We start from the raw sequence: 20,671 nt of genomic DNA, 5'->3' as shown, positions 1-20,671 counted from the left end.
GGGGTGGGGGGGGGTGGGGGGGTTGACCTGTCAGACAGGATGAACCAGCCAACAAAGAGTTAATAAACCGCTGTTCCCACGTACATACAAATCACAGGAGACGTCAAAGTCAAAGCAGTGAAGACCAAACTAACACTAAACCGGAAGTGTGGCTTCTTCTACTTTCACAACAAAAGCGTATCAAGTTTTCTTTTGAAATTCAATTACCTTAAATAAATGTTTTGATGACATACACTTTTATATCACAACTAGACCCATACAGCATGAGTCATAGAGCACAGAGCGTGGAGAAAAGGGCAAAAGTCTTCATCCAGGCTAGGCTAATGGCTAACCAAACAAATGCTAGTTTTTTTAAACCTTTAGACTTTTTTCATGACTTCATTTGCTTAGTTTGTTGCTGTTTTCTCAATGTGAATGTATGTGTGCTGAGTGTAAATAAACTGTCAATGGTGGCACTGAGGCTGCGAATGGTTCATAGGAAGTTTATGTGCAAGTTGTTTTACAAATCTGGCAATTTGGCATTACATAGTTATTTATATAGAATTCTGGGGGAGTTGAGCACAAATAGTGTCAGCTGCAGCTAGCTGTAGCACGCCTGGTGCAGCCTGGGGCATTTCAAGCAAAATTATCATATTGTTTTTTTCTGCAGGGAAGTACTTTGAGCACAGAATTATACCTTGGTTAATTAAAGCTGCTAAGAAGTTTGTTGTTTAAGCTGCTTCTTGCCCATTAAATTGGGCAATGTTTTTATTCATAGTGGCTATTTCAAACACAAACTAGAGCTAAAAGTCATTAAAAGTCAAAGCAGAACATCGTCAGTAACTAAAAGGAGCTAAAAGTAGCAAAAAGCTTCAACAGATTAATTTTATTAAACTTAAAACATGCTGACACATACAACTCGTGACTTATAACAAATAACAAGCTGCAACTTTAAGATCCGTGGGAGAAATGTGATATTTAAATGCCAATGAAATTCATTTTAATAATAAGAACAACGTGAAAGGCACTGAGCCCATAATTATAAAGAGTTACCACCATTTTGTTTCAGGGAAAAGCCATGCCAACTACTTCGGTGACCTTTATTTTGAAAGGACGGGGCACTCCAAGCGGAAGTTGTTGTTGTCACGTCGCAGCTCAAAGTTCATGGAGTCACAGGCAGCGTTTCTGAGGGGGGTATTCATGTCTATGGGTTTAAGGAAAGCAAATGTTCACAGCGTGCTTATGTGGGACACGTTTAAATCCAGTCGAAACGCTTGTGTGTTGTAATGAAAACTACGATGTCAAAAACAGACTGTAAAGCTGCGCGAGACATGACCGAGGTGGTAAGTTGTTCATTGACTTTTTCCTGTTGGCGAGGTTTCCAATGAATCTTGACCGACAGAGGCTCGTCTAAAGAAGTTTTTTTTTTCTGACAGTTTCTATATACTTTTAGATGGAGACGACGATGCAGCAGCTCCAGGGGCGATTTCAGGCCATATCTGAACAGCTGGAGTCAAAGAATATCCTTTCTGCGCCTCTTTAAAGCTTTCTGTGGTGGAGCTGAAACTTCTGCCATCAGCTGAGACACACCGGGGAGCAGGAACTAATCAATGACGTGTTTCCTTCAAATAACGGGCCGCTAGGGGGCGTCCGTGCTACTTGAAACACGTCACTATAAGGGTTTGAGCAGCGTTTGAGTGTTTTCAAACCTATATCTGTGCTGCACTGTGTATTTATCTGTAGGTAAAGAAAACTGTTCATTGAGCTATTTAAATACTCCAGAAGTTAAAGTGTTTAAACCCTGTAAAATCGAGTTAGTTAAGCTGGAGTTTGACATATTGGGGGTTAATTGTTTTCACACCGGGCTATGTTGACATAACTACAGGTAAGGCCTGTAGTGTCATATGTTTCATCAGTGGTACAAAATGTGTAAGCAGGCTTGCTGGATTCTTAAAGGGATATCCTGACCATTTCTAAGTAGGGACAGGCAGGGATTTTTCCAGTTTAGTTAAAATGGGCAAATTCAAAGAAATAATGCAACCATCCTATCCATATTTGTTTTGAACCGGTAAGTTGTTCCCTAATGGTGCGTTTTCAGTCAGGGTTCCATTTTTGACTGAACACCTCCCACCCACAAAAAGAGAAAAACACCTCGGAGCGTCCCCACGATCTTTCTGCCATCGCAGTTTATTTTGAAATGATTATGAGGTGTAATTGTGGCCCAGGTCAGCTTCGCCGACAGAATATGTGCCCCCCGCCCCCTCCGCGTTGATCTATCGGACCGGTGAACATGGAAGAATCCCTGGCTTGCACGATAAGTAGCAGGATGCGTCTTCGTTTCGCTCGAGCAGTTTTCAGCTGCAGGACTTCACTTGGAGAAACAAGAACTTTCAGTTCAGCCACGTGGACGCCGGGGGTCGTCAAACGGGCAACGGCCTCAAACCAGAGAGCGGCAGCTGAGCGCGCTCGTTGAGGGGCTCTCTCTGCTTTTCAAACAGTTTGTTGTTGTGTTGATTCTTGTTGTGATCTGTTATTTAGCCCCGCATGACCAAGGTACATAAGGGACCTTCTCCTTTCCGGGTTGTGGGGAGCTGGTGTCTATCTCCAGCAGCGAGAGGCAGGGGACACCCTGGACAGGTCGCAAGTCCATTACAGGGACACATAGAGACAAACAATCATTCACACTCTCACTCACACCTAGGGGCAACATAGAGTTACTAATAAACATAACATGCATGTTTTTGGTCTGTGGGAGGAAACCGGAGTACCCGGCGTAAACCCACGTGAGCACAGGGAGAACTCGAAACTCCACCCAGAAAGGCCCCAGGCCGGGAAGAGATCCTGCAACCTTCTTCTACATCCTCTGTCCTCACTCCAACTCCCTCCACGTCCTCGCTAACTGCATCCGTATCTCTCCTCTTTGTCTTTGTCCTGGCAACTGCATCTCTAACATCCTCCTACCAATAGCATTTCTAATGTCAGTTAACGACCCCAATTCCAAAGAAAGTTGGTCCGTCGTGTTAAATGTCATAAAATGTAATGTAATAAAGACAGAATGCAATGATTTGCAAATTTCATGAACTCATATTTTATTCACAATGGAGCATAGTTACCATACTAAATGTTGCAACTAAGAAACTAAACTTTTTTATGAAGAAATTAAGTCATTTTGGATTAGATAGATATATAGATAAATGGATACTATTAATTCCAAAGGAAATTAAAAAAGTTAGCAGCAGATAGAGACAAATGACATGACATGGACGCCCCACACAAAACCCATTAAACAGCCCTTAAAAGCTATGATGGCAGCAACACACACACAAAAAAAGAAATTGGGACAAGAGCATTGGTCATAAGTTTCGTACAGAAGCCCATTTAAAAGAATCTTGCCTGCCTGCTCGCTCGCTCTACAGCAAACGTTTCCGATGGAGCTGTTGTCGGTTTTCCTGCCATGAGACGCCGACTTTCTTTAACCTTCGCACTCGATCAGATGGGAACTCGCATCGTCGACCTGGAGAAGAACGTAGCCGAGCTCATGGAGCAAGCCGGCATGGAGGAGCAGCCCAGTTCAAAGTAACGGAGGGAAACCCCGTTCCTCCGATCATTTTTACTCCTTTCATGCAACCTCAAAACACCGAGGGCGGTATGTTGCCCTGGGAACGGTGCTCTCACTTCACCTGTGACCATACAGAACACTCAGCAGAATCTTGAAGTGAGACTTTGGAGTTGATCCCATTTAAAAACCAAAATTGCATCAACTGAACAGGTGCTACCTTATTGATATTGTCTCATTTTTAAAGCTTATTCAATCAGACTGCAGCTGAATGAAATGTTCCAGTGATGAAGCGTGGCTCCAAAGCAGGCGGTTGTGGTTATTAACCGATATTTAAGTTCAGACCGTAGCTACCACGTGCACACATCGTCGTCCGCTTCATCTCTTACATCTCCTTATTCTGTTGTCTTTTCTATAAGTGCATGTGTCCCCACACACTGAGAGAGATGGGAACAGTGCTTCTTCTGTTACACGAAGGGAGAAACATTCGAACAAATGTTTCCCAAGCACAGAGGAAGGGAAGGCGTGTCCCAGCCTGAGAAAACAAGAGCAGACTACACATAACAGCCCTGTTTGGACCTCGCACTCTATGACAGCTCCGATTGGGATCGTTCACACTCGGTAGTAAACGCGTACCCCAAAACCTCTGTTAGGTCTTGACATTAAAGGCCCTCGAGCACCGTTTGCGGCTCTCTTTGCCGTTGGGCGGTAAACAATTTGCTCGACTGATGCCAAATATTTTACATGATACAGATCTAAACTAGACAGTACAGATTCAATAATCAGGACAGACATTTGTAAACAATTCAGTCAGACATTTAGACCACTTCTCTCTTTTTCCTCTTTCCCACTTTGCTGCTACACTTTGGACTGTATAGTTTATGTCAGTGGTGTCCAGTACTGGTCCTGGAGGGCCACTATCCTGCAGGTTTTAGTTGTTTCTCTGCTTTGATGCCTGATTTGAATGACTGAGTGATTAACAGGCTGCTGCAGAACACGAAGACCTGCTGAGGAGCAGGGAAACAACTAAAGCGTGCAGGATGGTGGCCCTCCAGGACCAGGACTGGCACCTGACGTGGGAACCTGACTGGAAACAGTAAGACTTACTCTGGGCTAAACAGTTGCTGAGCTGAAGTTATAACGCAGTAAAAAAAAAAAAAAAGAAAGCGATTGTGGAAAATCTCTGCGGTGACCGAGACAACGCAACTTTATTTCTGTGCTTTTTCTTCAAACGGGCCACGTGCGGTAATCACCAGTTGGCAGTGTTAGTACTGTAGCAGCTAGCAGCACCATCTGAAGCCTAATTAGGACACAGAGTTAGGAATAAATATGATCATTAAGTCCAGCTGAAGAAATACAAGGAACAATATTTGCCACTGAGGGTCAGGAAACACACTGTTAGTCTAAACAGGATGAAAGGCTGCTGGTCTTCACTAAGAAACTTGTAAAAAAAAACACAGGTGCTATTTATTTAAAACTGTTTCCATTATATTTTTTTATTCTATACCTATTCTATATAATTTAGGAAGGCTAAAGTAGTGTGTTTTTGTTATACAGAACTTGTAATAACTTTTGAATGCCAAATCTAGATATTAGTTTTTGTTTCTTGAATGTGTTTGCCTGAGAGAGTCGTAGAGGCAGCCTCGAACAAAGCAACATGAAGAGGAGTTTCTGTGGATCGGGCACGCTCACCTCCTCAGAGCCGTGAGGAGGAAAACGAAATGCTTCCTGGAGAACCACTGTGATCTTTACAGATATGGTGCTGAAACTAAAACTACAGATTTGCCAAACTGACACACAGAATTAGTCAAATGAAATCATTCTTTTTTTGTTTTATTAAACAGGATTTGTGTGACATACAAATGATACTTGAAAAGATTATTTTTGGTGCTTTATTTAAAAAAAACAAACAAACAAATCCTCAGTCAGAGAACTTCATCTGAGGGAAGGGCGGGTTGAGACGGAGCCCTGAAAGCACCACAGACCAAACGAGGCATCCTGCTCTTCATCCAGGATCCATCTGATCAGAGAGGGGAATACAGGGCAGTTTTCAAAACTTCAAACTGATTCAGTCCTTTCTCTCAGCAGACAGGGAGCTCCTAGTTTGTAGTCAGTGTTTGACAGTAAAATGTTGCATCTTTCCATCTGCCTTTGATTGGGATCATGACGCCCCGAATGACCGAGGTCCTTTCACATCAGATTTGAATTTATTTTCTGACCGCGACATATAAAACATGCAGGAAGTATCTATAACAGCAAATTTATCATTTAAATGACTTTCACCTTGTTTTGGTCAAGATGAAATGATTTTTTATAAATCTTTACTTCTCTTTACATTTGTTCCAGTATTTTTTTTTTAAGCATTTGATTCATCCTCTCTGATTTTAGCTTTATTCAAGCCAGCTGACAGCCTAGCCATGCCGAATGTGTTAGGAAGTCCACCCCTGTTGTGTTTTGTTCCGTGCAATAAGACTAAAATACAACATTTCTAAAAGAGTAAAATGTTTCAATCTATGCAGTTAATTTCTGCAGTAAAATAGATCATATCTTACTGTTATCAACATGTACAGTATATCAGTGATCTTCTGTTATAATTACTCCTACTAATAATTTGAATGCACTTTTTACTTTTATGTGTGTGTGTTTAAACTTTTCTTTATTATTATATAGCTGAGAGGAATTTATAACCCCCCAAATCCTATAAGATTATTACTTTTTATCATTAAATTCCTTAAGTCAGTTTGGAGATATGAAGTTAATAATTAGCTCTGCATAATAAAATAAGTTATTTTAACATTATTAATGTATTGTTATGTTTTTAATGCAGCCTTTAAAATAGATACAAAACATTTCTAGATATTTATCTGTAAATTTATATTTTTGCAGCTGATATAAAATGGTTTGTGACCCATGAGCTTGATTGTAGGAACGATTCAGAGCTAAGCCCCTCATTATTTTAACCTCAAGTGCATCTATTTAACAGATTAAAGTGACAATAAATCTGAAAGGCTTCCTCCACGTTGGTTTAATCTGTAGTTTTGGCAGAGAGGTGGCTGTCATTAAAAAAGAGCGCCCACTTACTAAATGTAACAATACCTCCCTCTAGTGGTCACAAACCGTCATTACAGATTTTGTTTGTTGCTGTCCATGGTGCTGAAATCTACTTACCGGACTGTAGTGTTTCAAAATAGACAAATAAAGAAGCTCTCACACACGCGTGTAAATGTAGACGAGTGCTTGGATTTGTAGTCCCACTGCGGTGCTCGGCAAAGCCAAAGAGCATAAGAGCTTCTGACCGCGTTGCTATAGAAACCAACACTGGAGCACAAGTGGCTGTATGTGCATTTACCCATGTGTGTGTGTGTGTGTGTGTGTGCAGCCATGGCAGAGTGGAGGGTGGGTGTAGAGCTGATGGATTCTGCTCTCTGCTCAGTGCGAGCAGAGTGAAGCACTTCTAGCTTTGCGTGGTTGCGGTAAACAGAGCTCCGGCGCCGACCCTCCGCCTCGTCACCAGTGGAGGGATGAGTGGGCGTTTGGAGAGGTTTGGCCCTGTAGCCCCGGGGCTGGCGGGAGAGGGTGTGGGCTCTTTAACGGAGGTCTGTACAGGACACAGGGAAACACTTCAAAGAGTGTGTATCTGTGTGTGGGAGTGTGTGTGGGGGTGCTCCATTTCCCACCTCTCTATAATGCCAATTCAACACACTTCACTTACAAGGTAAACACGGAGGAAATGTCAAAAACCTGAAGTGGCTTCTTCTGTTCCCCATAATAAACATCTATATGAGTCAGACGCTTTCCTTCACTGGTGTTAAATACTTTTATACACTGTGCCAGATTTAATTTGATATTCTCTCACTTTGTTTATGAGGCCATCCTGTTATAGGCTGAGTTCAGATGTTAACGGTTGGACATGTTTCTACCCCCATTAAATTAGAAAAATGCTGCAAACTGTGTTGACTCCAACGATTAAAGCTAAACCTTTTAAGACAAAATGCTGCAAAATGAGCTGACCTTGGAGTGTGAGTTGGGGACAACGCTCAGCTAAAACCACGACCTGTTTTAGCTCAAAAACTGTAGAACTGACTGAGTTAGAGCCATTTTTATGTTGACTAAGACTGATAAGCTGTGGCTGCCATATTGAATTGGACTGACTCCAATAAGTAATCAGTTGTAAAGGTGCATCCAGTGAATGTGTCCTGAATGTTTTATTAAAATATGTCCAGCAGTTCATGAGATATTTTGCTAACAGACAAGAAAAATTGATTCCAACAGTTACGGCTGAAGTTTGAAACAAAAATCTTGCACAATGAGTAGCACTTGGAGTATGTGTTGTGAATTAGTCTCAGCCACCACCACAACAAATCTAAGCCTAATATCTGTAAAACTGACTGAATTATAACCATTTTTGTGTTCACTTGAGTCAGTTGGCTGTGGTGGCCATCTTGATTTGGGTTGGCTCCAAAAATTAACCAGCTGTAGATGTTTGCCAATTAATTATTTCCTGAAAGTTTCGATAAAATCTGTGCAGTGGTTCACGAGATATTCTGCAAACAGACAGAGTTGACTCCCGATGGTTAAAGGTGAAATTTTAAACAAAGGTTTTGTGCGATCTGTTCAGGCTCAGATCACGTGTTGGAGATCGGTCTCAACTACCACCACACCGAACTTTAGATCAATATCTGTAAAACTGACTGAGTTAGAGCCATTTTTCTTTCTTTTTTTATGTCAGCTGTGGTGGCCATTTTGAATCAGGCCAAGTCCAAAAATTATGTTTGGGAGGCTTTCGGTGTCTCCCTGCCTGCACTCTGACTGCCATCACAGAGGTGGAAGGAGGCAGTTTGTCCTTTTGTTCCACTGTTTCCAACATCCCCGCATACTTCCTACTGCTCCGACAATAAAACCAGCATTCACCAACGGTGTCCCACTGGCGTGTTCCACAACATTTCCACAACTTCATGGCTCACAGTCGGGACCTGATCCGCCGAACGCGAATCACCTGGGCAGCTGCTGTGCCCTCCGTTATATACTGCAGATATAGAGAACTTAAGTAATTCAGCTGGTAACTGATGAGTCTTTTTGCAATGGTCTATTTCAAACCAGATGGATGATTTATATACAACACATGTTTCAAGTTTGCCTTTATTTGATGATAGAGATATAGCGCAGATTATTATGTGTTCCTTATCACCTGACAGTAGTTTTGCTTCTGTCTGTGCGTGGCTTTGTTTGCATGCATTGTTAGCAAATTATCTTATGCACTGCTGAATGGATTTTAATAAAATTTTTATGAAATAATCATCAGATGTACGTCTACAACTGATTGATGTTTGGAGGCTACCACGTTCAAGATGGCCACCACAGCTGACTCACCTTAGAAAACACATAAATGGCTATAATTCTGTTTATTATTTTGATATTGAGCTGAAACTTGGTATGCTTGTAGCTGAGAGTCATTTACAACACATACTTTGAGGATCGCACCTTGCACAGGATCTTCGCCTAAAACCTTATCATTTATGGTTGGAGTCAACCTTGTTTGTCTGTTAGCAAAATATCTTATGAGCCACTTGACGGATTTTAATGAAACTTTCCGAAAGCAATGATTAGCTGTACGTCTGGAACTGATTAACGTTTCAAGTCAATATAATCTAGGATGGCTGCCACAGCTAATCAACATTCAAAATAAAAATGGCTATAACTCCGTCAGCTTTACAGATATTGACCTCAAATTTGACATGGTAACAGCTGAGAGTCATTCACAACACATACCTGGAGCATGGCACTTTGCGATATCGCATGAGTTTCAAGGCTTGACCAAAATGGCTACAATTCTGCCATTTTTCAACATAAAACAATCTTTTTCACTCTGGCCTGAAAGGCAGTGGGCGATACACACCCGTTTGAGGAATGCCAGGTCTTTCATCGTCTATATTTGGTTGTTTTAAAATAAGAAATACATGCAGAGTATGTTAAATACCATGCCACACCTTGGGCCAAAAGTGACCCGTTTTAGCCCACAGGCCACTAGTTGATGATCACATCTAAATACACAATAGGTGCCTGAAAGCATTTTTCGAGGGATTTGTTGTCAAACAGAAATGCTGAAGCCAGTTTGTTGACTTCACTTCACAAGTATTTCTGTGCTCTTTCATTGCTCCCTGCCGCAGTGTGTGTTTGTTTTTGTCTCACACTTCAAAGGAGATCTCCTTCCTCTCTGCCAAAAGTGCTTCTAGACACTGCAAGGCCCGAACGGCGCAGGCAAGCCAAAGAGGAGAGCAAAAACCAACAGAGGTCCCACGAGAGACGGAAGGCAAAAATAGAATTAAACCTCCTCTTCAACAACAACACAACAACAACAACAGCAGCGGCAGGAAAAAAAAAAAAAAAAAGGCACGAGAGCACTTGCAGACCCACAAACACATCCAGGGGACACCTGTGTGCTGCGTGCGGCCTGAAGCTCTTTGATTCCCGGTGGGCTTTAATCTGCTCCGTGCTACTGGCCACCTTTGAAGTGAAAATCTCCGTCACCTTGGCCTCTCGATGTCACTCATTCCCTCTGTGTGGAAACACACACACACACACACGGGCCAGCAGAGCCGAAGCGCTCGCCTGCTGCGTCTGTGGCGGTAACAGCAGACGGCCAACCTCTGGTTCGCACGCTCCATCCTATTTTACTGCGCCAGCGGCGAGCCGGGCCTAAATTTATCCCAGCCGTTAAATTGGGGGCCTTTGTAACATTTATCACCCTCTGTCGGCTCTGAAACATTTATATCTTACAGGAATAGAAGCAGACGTCCAACTCTGGTCGAGCCACGAAAGCAGTTCTAAGTCTGGAGGAAAGAAAAGTTGCAAAGTGGGACAAAGAACGAACAAAAGGGAGACGGAGTCTGTTGTCTCATACAATGGATTGTGTTACGATCAAACCTGTTTTTAAAATATTATCTGGGGGTGGCACTCAAACAACACATCTTATGGTTCTACAGAAAAAAAAAAAATTCCTCAACAACTGAATTTTGTGGCAAAAAAATACAACATAATGAAACAACACATTAGCACAGAGTTCAATTCAAGGGATTTCTAATGAGTTTTCCACAGTCTGTTGTGAAAAGTGGGTTTAGGAACTAAAATTACTCAGTTAGGTTTAGTAAATAGCAAATACTTGGGCGTGGGAGGACATCAGAGAGGCCATGGGGAAGAACTCTGCAAGATGCTCTCATATCTAGGCTGAATTTATTTCCTGTTTTCCTCGGGTGCAGTATAAAACCTCGGCTTGGGTCAATCCTTAGTGTAAAAATTACAAGAAACCAAGTTTCAGTTGTTTAGTCTGCATTCTTTGGTGTGGCTGTGGATCAGTGCTTAGGGAAGCTGCCCTCCAGGGAGAGAGTTGGAGGTTTAATTCCTGGCAGCAGTCACATGTCCCTGGGCAAGACACTGAACCCCTACATGCCTCTGATGTGCCCCATTGGTGTATGAATGTGATTTAAAGCTCTGATTAGTCTCTATGGAATGATTTATTCAGATTAGCTTCATAGATATGTAGTAGAGTTGTGTGTGGATGGGGAAATGTGGGCACAGATTGGGTTGTAAAGCATTTTGAGTGGCCTGATTGGCTAGAAAGGCATTATAGAAGTACAGTCCATTTAGCATTTAACTTTCAGGTGGCCTCAAGGAGGTTTTTGCAAGCCGCTCAACAACTTAGAAAAAGAAAAGCAGAGCCCCATTCCAAGCTGTGATTGGTTTGGGTGGGGAATGTCTGACCCAGACTTGGGATATCATCAGGAAGTGAAAGGAACACTTTGAGGATCTCATTATTCCATGTCCACATTTGAGAAGGCAGTCTGAAGAGTCAGGGGACTCGTTAACTTTAAGAGCGTCTCCCACCTATTATACCTTCAAGACTCATCTGAAACAATATCTGAAGGAGGATTGAATTTCTGATGGCTAAGTCTGTCATTTACAGGGTGCATCCATGGTCATTAATAAGCATTATCCTTTTTAGTCAGAATAAACAGACAAAAACAGTATAAAGTGATAACTTTGGTAACAGCAGTCTTTATGGTGTGGTTTCATGCTTTGTCATTTTGCACAGTAAGAATTGCTATAATATATATGCAGCACGAAAAGGCAGTTTGGAGGTCTGAGAGACAGGACTGTGTCCTCGGTGAAGAGGAGACAGCCTCCTTGGCTAGACAGTCGTATCCTCCTGAGTCTCGAGCTTTTATTTGGTGTGGATTTTTTATTTCCCTCTAAATATCTGGGAATAGTAACGCCTCGTAAACATAAAAAAATCAATTAGCAGTTGAAAAATAGAAACGAGACAATTTTATTACAAATAATAAACATCAAACTTTGAAGGTCTAAGTTGAACAGAATAAAACATTTTGATGCAGAAAGCCAATGTCCTCACATCATAATGCAGGTTCTCAGGAAGCTATGTATGTGTGTATGTGTGTGTGTGTGGGTGTTTTATAAATATAAGCTTAAAAGAGAAGAGGAGTGTTGAGTAGCAAACTTTAAATTATAGATAAAAACAAAGTAGACCTTTAATCAGAACATTCCTTTACTCCCACATTGCAGTGTTTGCAGTATTGCACCTCACAGTATATATATGACAACGGCATAAAAAAACTGTATCTGTAAGATTAACTGAGTCTAGTGGCTTATGAAATTATTTGGTAACAGGCAGACACACATACAATGGCATTATCACCTACCACCAAGAGGCAAAAGGTGGGCGATAATCTATAGGAAGTCGTAGATCGGAATGTGTAAGAAATGTAGACCTTCATGGGTCTAATATAGAAAAATGGTTTCAAACAGTCCCTGACTTTTGTGGAACACCTATAAGTTTCCCAAGATCAGATATTGTTTGGGCTAACTGCCTAGTAAAACATGATTTTAAGGTTATCAGTATCCTTTGAAAAGGCCTTCGACATTGAGATTTCAACGGTCCGGTGGAAACGCATTCCATCAGCGATGAGGTGAAAATGTGTCCTTAAAGTTTAAGTATCAGCTGGAGGAAATAGTCATCTCTGTGAGAGATGAAATTAAACGAGAACGAAATGAACCATTCTGTGTGGGCCCTGAGGCAGAGAGAACCAGCAGCAGTTCATTTAAGATCAAGCCGACAGTCCACCGGTACAGTGTGGAAGGTATCTATCTGGTGTGGCTCCGTTCATGTCGGTCTGAGATCACTGTTGGACGGATGACGGAAAGGAACTTTTTCTAGCATGAAATTGCTGCTGATTTGTTTTTGACTGCTCAGTTTGTTTGGATGAAGCTCCCTTTACACTGGATGGTCATCCCAGGAGGCCCTCCACACCCTAAGTACTGTATCAGAACATGGGAGGATTGCTGATAATCTGGAAAACCTCCTTCAGTTTGAAGGCAATCATGATGTTGCTGCTCTCTTAACCCTCCTGATGCCCTCGTAACTGAAAAGAAGAGAAGCCCATGTAACTTCGGGTGAATTTGGCCTAAAGACCTCGGGATGGTTAAGGTGGAATCTCACTGGACTGCAACTGTTGGAGACTAGTTGGTGGGAAAATCGCAAGAAAATACACATTTTCCTGTCACAGTCTCGCTGAATTCTGAGAATTTGGGCGAGTTTGGTGTGGAACTTGACTTGTCTGCACAGAGTCCTGACCTCAACCTGATAGAACACCTTTGGGATGAATTAGAGCAAAGACTGAGAGTCAGGCCTTCTGTCCAACATCAGTGTTTGACCTCATGAATGTGCTTCTGGAAGAATGGTCCAAAATTCCCATAAACACTCCTAAACCTGTGGGAAGCCTTCCTAGAAGAGTTGAAGCTGTTATAGCTGCAAAGGGTGGACCAACATCATATTAACCCTCTCAAGGCAGACGTTGCAGATTCGCAACAACGAATTGCATATACCTAATTACTCCACATTCATATTTTATGAGCCTTATTTTACTCAGATGATAATTTCCCCAAATATCTGATTTTTCCTGTTACTAAAACTTAATTTGAGCCTGAGAGGGTTAAACCCTGTGGATTAAGAATGGGATGGCACTTAAGTTCACATGAAGTGAAGGGAGACAAGTGAATACTTTTAGTAATTTAGTGTACTTTACTGCCACTCTTGGAGTAACAGTTGCCCACTGCCAAAAGCAAAGAGATTATGTTTTTTTTTTGTGTGTGTGTGTTTTAATAGTTTTAGCAAAGTATCTCATGAACCAGAGGAGAGATTTTAATCAAACTTTCAGAAAGTAGAACTACAGATCCTTACTCTTTGGAGTCAACCCAGTTCCATACAGCCATCACAGCTAACCGACATTAGCCAACACAAACATTGCTGAAGTCTTGTCAACTTTTCGAATATTGGGCTAAAACTGAGTGTGGTAGTAGCTGAGAGTCATTTTCATCACACACTCTGAGCGCTAACACATCTTGCTGGTCACAGCTCTCATCTTTCACTCAGAAAGGTCGCATTGTTTATGTAGTGAAGCCAGTCTGGTCATTTCTCTTCAATTTATAGTTACCCAAATTAGGAATTCAAATTTCAAAGTTAAACGAAGGAGAACTCCCCCCCCCCAAAAAAAAATGCATCATTTCATCTCACACCTACATCATGCTATCTCGAATCGTAAAATTCGCAGGAGCTCAACGTGACACAACCTTCAGTGTTTCTTTGACAGAATGGAGAAATGAATGAGTGATGAGGAAGGGTAAAAATAGCCGAGGAGAAGCCGTGGACCAGGAAAGCAGAAGTGACAGGAGAGAATATGGGAGGACGGAGGAAAGAAAGAGGAGGAGGGAAGGAGCGGAGGACGGACAGAAGCGGTGGTGTCCTTTGTGGAGTGTGAAAAGGTCAATTAGACAGTCGATGAGAATTACACACAACCTCAGAAGCACAGACACATGAATGGAGGCTTGGATTTCATTACCCGAACAACAAAGTAGCCCATCATTTTGCATAAATAAGATGAAATCAGCTGTTGCTAAGGAAATCTCTTTGTGTCTTCCACATATTTTTCCCAAACCTGAGCCTTTTTATGAAAAACAAACAAACAATTATTCTGTTTTTCATGGAGTGTCAGTTTATGAAGTACGAATAAAAACCAGAACCGGACTGCACCAGTGTGTGGAGATCAATGGACGGACGCTGACCGAGGACAGCAGAGATGAAAGAGACACGATGAGGACAGCGCTCAGTGGGTTGTATCCCATGGTAACCATCTGTTACTGCTGAATACCATGAATATTCAAACACGAAAAGAGACGGAGGGCCATACGAAATTCATGCCATTTTCAATAAAGCATATTTTAATTAGAGGAGGAGAGATTCATTTTAAATCATTTAATGTGGTTTCAATTATAGATGTTTGAATTAAAGGCAGGAGGAGGGAGCGGCGGGCAGAAAGACAAATGGAAAAAGGGTGGAGGGGATTTTTTTTTTTTTTTAAACTCGGTTTTTGCCTAAGATTATAAGGTTCTGTTTGACCTGGTACTTTAATGAAGAGTACTCAGGTTACAGCCTTTTTTGTGTTGGTTAAGGTTGATTAGCTGTGGTGACCATCTTGTATTGGGTTGACTCCAATAGTTAATCAGTTGAAGATGTTCATCCAGTGATTATTTTGAGTTTCATTAAAGAAAAAAAACCTTTAGTGGTTGATGAAATATTTTGCTCACCGAGTTATAGTTATTTTTGCATTGGTTGTAGCGGCCATCCTAAATCAGGTTGACTCCAAAATAAAATCAGTTATGAATATACACTCAGTGATTACTTTCAGAGAGTTTCAATAAAATCTGTCCAGTGTTTCATGAGAAATTTTGCTAACAGACGGACTAGCTGACGCCAATAGTTAATGGCAAACCTTGTGCAATCAGTTAGTGCTCGGGGTACACGCTGGGACTGACTCTCTGCTGCTCAACAGCTGTAAAATTTGCCGAGCTCCAGCCATTTTTGTGTTTGCTAAGGTTGTGGTGGCCATCTTGAATCGGATTGACTCCAAAAGTAGTTAGTTGTAGATGTACATTCATTCTTGAGAGTGAAAATGGCTCCGCCAGTGGTCCCCATCCATCTTGACTGAGCTTGAGAGGATTTGTAAAGAAGAATGGCAGGAAATCTTTAGCTGTCCACTGGCAGCGTTAAACGTTAAAATACTTGAAGTACTGGAATCAAACAAGGGGAGCCTCTTCCACCACCTTCAGCGTGCTGACAAAGAAATGTTCATTTCTACTCGGAGCCCTCCTCTCTGCACCTTTCCCCCTCCCCTCACACCTTGCGCTGTGGGAGTGCATCTCCAGCAAAAAGCTCTCGCTGTGAAAGACATGTGTCAGCAGCAACTGCAGAGCAAGTCTAGACCGCCCTGGCTGCACATTCCCAACAGCTCACCAGAGCTGATGGGTAAAAATGGCTACCGAAGCGTACTACAGGTTCTCCAACAAGTGCAATCAAAACAACCCAGATCGAGTTTTCGTCTGTATTTTAAAAGAATATTTTTGAGACAAAATGGGATGTCTGGTTTGACAAAAAAAAGACACTTTCTTCCTCATCTTTAAACATAAAATTTAATTTTTGCATGACAAAGGTGAACAATCTTGTTTTTGCTTCTGTTTGTGTGTCTGTTAGCAAAACAGGTCATGAACCACCAAAAGAATTTTATTGATTCTTACAGAAAGTAATCATTGAATGTTCATCTACAACTGGTTAACTTTTGGAGTCAACCCAATTCAAGATGGACGCCACAGCTAACTGACCTTGGAAAACACAAAAATGCCCATGCCTCAGTCAATTTTACAAATATGAACCTAAAATTTAGCGTGTCAGTAGCTGAGACTGATCCACAACACATTTTCTGAGTACAACTGGTTGCACAAGATCTTTTTTTAAAATTTTGCCATTAACTATTTGGAGTCAACCTTGTTTGTCTGTTACCAAAATGGCTCATGAACCACTGGATGGATTTTAATGAAACTTTCAGAAAATAATCCCTGGATGTGCCTCTACAACTTATTAATGTTTGGAGTCAAACCAATTTAACATGGCTGCCACAGCTAATTGACATTTGTTAAAACAAAAATTGCTATCACTCAACTAAGTTTACAGATATTGAGCTAATGTTTGGTGTGGTAGTAGCTGAGAGTCAATAACAACACATGCTCTGAGTGTGACACCTTCCGATATCACATGAGGTTCAAAGGATTTCTCAACATAAGATGGTCTTGGTTTAAAACTCTGGTATTAAAGGTGGTGGCTGTAATACGTTCCTGCATGGAACGCTAGGCCTTTAATTAGAATGTGGGAACGTAGAAAAAATATAATCAGGAAAGGAAAAAAAAAGTATTTGTTTAAAAAAATATAGTAAAGTGCAGATGGTGCCTAAAGGAACCTGGTGACACTTAAAAACAAAGTTGTTCATTTTTGAAAAAACATAGAAAAAAGACTAATTTTTTTTTCAGACTGGAAGATGTTGACCTTGAATTGAAACACACACACACACACACATGCTACAGTCAACAACAAATAGGTGAGTCCTGCTGTCCTCCTGAAGTGTGATGAATGTTGACCTTGTGCTGAAGGTTACATGATTCCCAACCAGACGCTCCTGCTAATCGTGGCTGTGACCACGCTGTGACACACGTCTCCCTCTTTATCCCACATCTGGGTTTTTTTTCAAAAACCTTATTTGGAAATACTTTCATGTACTAAATTTTAAGATTGTAGGTTTTTAATTTAAACGCCATGTAATTTTGCTCATACCAGTTGAAAATGAAATGTAATTCATAACATGTAAATGAAATAAATAGAAAGCAATGCCACACTTTTGCAGCATAAAAGTGTTTATGGGGTCTATTTAGGCCCAAATTTGTAAATCTAATTGTTGTCAGTGGTTTTGTTCCAGGTGCTTCTCCTTGCACCACATTTCCTGTGAAAAATTTAGCTGCTGGTTATTTATAGCTCAAATCTCTTAATTGTTATGCAAAAATTATTTAAAAAAAGGAAATTAATAAGGTCGTAGAGGTGCTGTTCCCCTCTCCGTGCAGGATAAGTTAATGGGTTCTTCATTGTTCCAGTTAAGTCATTATAGTTTATTTATATCACGCTAATTCACAACAAAGGTCGCCTCAGGGCATTATACAAAAAAAAGAAAAAGTGCAAATCAAATTACACGCAAACCTATCCTAAAACAGATCCAAAATCAGTCTAATTATACGATACAATAAAAGTATATTGCAAAATGCCAATTAGTAAATTAGTAAAAAGTCGACTATCTAAAGAAACCAGCAGATTGCGCTGAATCTTCAGTTTAATGCAATCCCTTATTCTGAGCAAGCACAGGGCGGTGGGCGACAGTGGAAAAGAACGAGCCCATTTAAAACAGGAAAAAACCTCCAGCAGAACCGACATGAGTGACCATCTGAAATGTGAGAGGACAGGAAAGAGAAACCAACACAGATTCGCTGTGCCAGTTGTGGTTTCTATAGAAGAAAAACAAAGAACACAGAGTTAATGTTAGCAATAACTGCATGTACAAACATGCAGAGTAGAGAGAAAAGGAAACAACAGCAGAGGGAATAAATATGGTCAATATGTCCTCCAGCAGTCTAAGGCACTGTTTACACCACTTTAGATATTTCAAACTGATTTTCTCCCCAGTTAATAGGTTTTTCTCCAGTTACACATTATAACAACATGCTGCAATACCCATGTCGTGCCACTAGGTGGTGGAAACATTCATATTGAAGACATATACGTACAGTATCTAGTTTATGTTCTTTATCTGATAGATTTTAAATTTCTTCTTGGTCATTAACCATTTCAGCACACAATCAAAGTTTAACCACACCAGGATTGAGCTTGTTTTCTGTGCGGGCTGGGCCAGGGCTGTCCCATGTCTCCGTTCCTGTTTGTGGTGTTCATGGACAGGACCTCAATGCACAGCCGTGGGGAGGAGTGTGTCTGATTTGGGAACTTCAGGGTCTGGGTGGATGATGTGGTTCTGTTGGCGACTTCAGGCCATGACCTTCAGCATGCACTGAGACGGTTCCCAGCCGAGTGTGAAGCGGTTGGGATGAGAGTCAGCTCCTCTAAGTCCGAGGCCACGGTTCTCAACCGGAAACAGATGGAACTCTCCCTCCAAGTCAGGGGTGAGTCTCTGCCTCACGTGGAGTAGTTCAAATATCTTGTTCATGAGTGATGGTAGGATGGAGCAGGATATTGATCGATGGATTGGGGCATTGTCTGCAGTGTGAGGGGGGTTGCTCTGATTGATTGTGGAGAAGTAAGAGTTCAGTCAAGAGGCAAAACTCTCAATTTACTGGTCCATCTATGGTCCAACCCTCACCTATGGCCACGAGGTTTGGATCATGATCGAAAGAATGAGATCTCGGATACAAGCAGCTGAAATAAACTTCCTACATAGGGTGACCAGGCTGAGCCTTAGAGATAAGGTGAGGAGCTCCATCATCCAGGGGGAGCTCAGAGTAGAGCCACTGCTCCTTCGCATTGAAAGGAGCCAGTTGAGGTGTTTGGGCATCTGATTAGGATGTCTCCTGGACGCCTCTCTTTGGAGGTTTTTCGGGTATGTCCCACTGGGAGGAGACCTTGGGGCAGACCCAGAACTCTCTGGAGGGATTATGTTTCCTCTCTGACCTGGGAACACCTTGGGATCCCCCAGGAGGAGCTGGAGAGTGTAGCTGGGAAGAGGGATGTCTGGGTTTCTCTCCAGGACCTGTTGCCCTGTGACTCAACCACGGACAAGTGGTAGAAGATGGATGGATGAACTGATCTCAGGGGTTCTTTTGTTTTCTCGAGTATGAAGTGAAAATGTGAATAAGCAAAATAGACAGTGGGCTCATTGTTAATGAAAATCTTTGTATTTCCTTTTAATGTGAATCCACCAAAACCTAAGTTTAAACAAAAAGGTAGTGTGAATGGGGCCTAAGCCCATAATTAAAGGTTCAGAAAATCCAAGCCAACCCTAACTCTAGGATTTATCAGAAAGAGAAGTCTTAAGCCGAGTCTTAAAAGCAGACAGGATGTCAGCCTCACAGACAGAAGCTGGAAGTTGGTTCCACCAGCGAGGAGCCTGAGAACCGAAAGCTCTGCCTCCTGTTCTACTCTTAGAAACTCTAGGAACCAGAAGTAAACCTGCAGGCTGAGAGCGAAGTGCTCTGTTAGGAAAATATGGAACAATAAGATCTTTAATATAAGATGGAGCTTAGTTGTTTAGAGCTTTGTACGTTAGAAGTAAGATTTTAATTTCTAGTCTGAATTTGACAGGGAGCCAATGGAGAGAAGCTAAAACTGCAGAACCTGCTAATGTTACAATAGTTCTCCTGGAATAAGTTGCGGTGTAAGTGTTTGCACTAACTGCTATGATATTTTTCAGATTTGAGTAATTTTATCACAACTGCTTTTAGGCTAGCCATTAACTCATCAGTTCTGTGAGATGTAACCTCTGTTTTTCCAAACTTAGGCCCTTCAAAGAGGTATCTACAACAGTAATTTATAACAATAGTCTACAGTAGTATTTCATAACTTTTCTACAAAATTACTCTTCAAAATGGCCACAATATCACTTTCAGAGGGTTAGTAGGAGGTTATAGGGATTCATAGAATGTTAACTATAATTCAATAAGAGATATCTGAAACTTTTAATTTCATTTTGGAAGGAATGCTTATCGCCCACTGTCTCTCCTGCTAGTTTTAAAGGCCAGCTTATGTTGGGAAATGATGGAAAAGTAGCCAGTTTGGTCATAACATGATCTCATGACGCATCACAAACCAATCAGAAAATTGGTTTGACACATTTGACACATTTGTTTACATTTAATGACACACTAAATTTAAACACAATACATGCAAAATTGACTGAGATGTTGCCATTTTTGTGCTTTCTAATAACAGTTGGCTGTGGTGACCATCTTGAACTGGGTAGCTCCAAAAGTTGATGTACATCCAGTGATTAGTTTCTGAAAGTTCCATTAAAGTGCGTCCAGTGGGTCATATGATATTTTGCTAACAAAGAAACTCAGTTGACTATAAATAGTATAATTTAAAACAACATTTTGCTAGCCCTCAGATTATATGTTGTGGACCAGTCTCAGCTACTACCACACCAAATTTTGGGTGAAATATTGACTGAGTTGTAATCATTTTACTGT

At 41.4% G+C, this 20,671-nt stretch overlaps 1 protein-coding gene across 1 annotated transcript; it reads left to right on the top strand.

Moving 5' to 3' along the window:
- The first annotated feature begins 1,129 nt into the window (after nucleotides 1-1,129).
- LOC108238734 (heat shock factor-binding protein 1) lies at nucleotides 1,130-6,759 on the top strand. Its single transcript, XM_017421013.3, has 3 exons — nucleotides 1,130-1,322; nucleotides 1,433-1,499; nucleotides 3,465-6,759. Exons 1-3 carry the CDS (start codon nucleotides 1,266-1,268, stop codon nucleotides 3,557-3,559), a joined length of 219 nt encoding a protein of 72 aa, XP_017276502.1. The 5' UTR covers nucleotides 1,130-1,265; the 3' UTR covers nucleotides 3,560-6,759.
- Nucleotides 6,760-20,671: the final 13,912 nt, after the last annotated feature.

This window comes from Kryptolebias marmoratus, linkage group LG5 (genome assembly GCF_001649575.2).
Source record: "Kryptolebias marmoratus isolate JLee-2015 linkage group LG5, ASM164957v2, whole genome shotgun sequence".
NCBI lineage: Eukaryota > Metazoa > Chordata > Actinopteri > Cyprinodontiformes > Rivulidae > Kryptolebias > Kryptolebias marmoratus.
This window is presented reverse-complemented; position numbering and strand designations above follow the sequence as displayed.

Coding starts and splice junctions, on each gene's coding strand:
- LOC108238734 (XM_017421013.3), top strand. CDS start 1,266: ATGAAAACTACGATGTCAAAAACAGACTGTAAAGCTGCGCGAGACATG. Junction 1,323..1,432: donor CGCGAGACATGACCGAGGTG/GTAAGTTGTTCA, acceptor ATATACTTTTAG/ATGGAGACGACGATGCAGCA. Junction 1,500..3,464: donor TGAACAGCTGGAGTCAAAGA/ATATCCTTTCTG, acceptor TAACCTTCGCAC/TCGATCAGATGGGAACTCGC.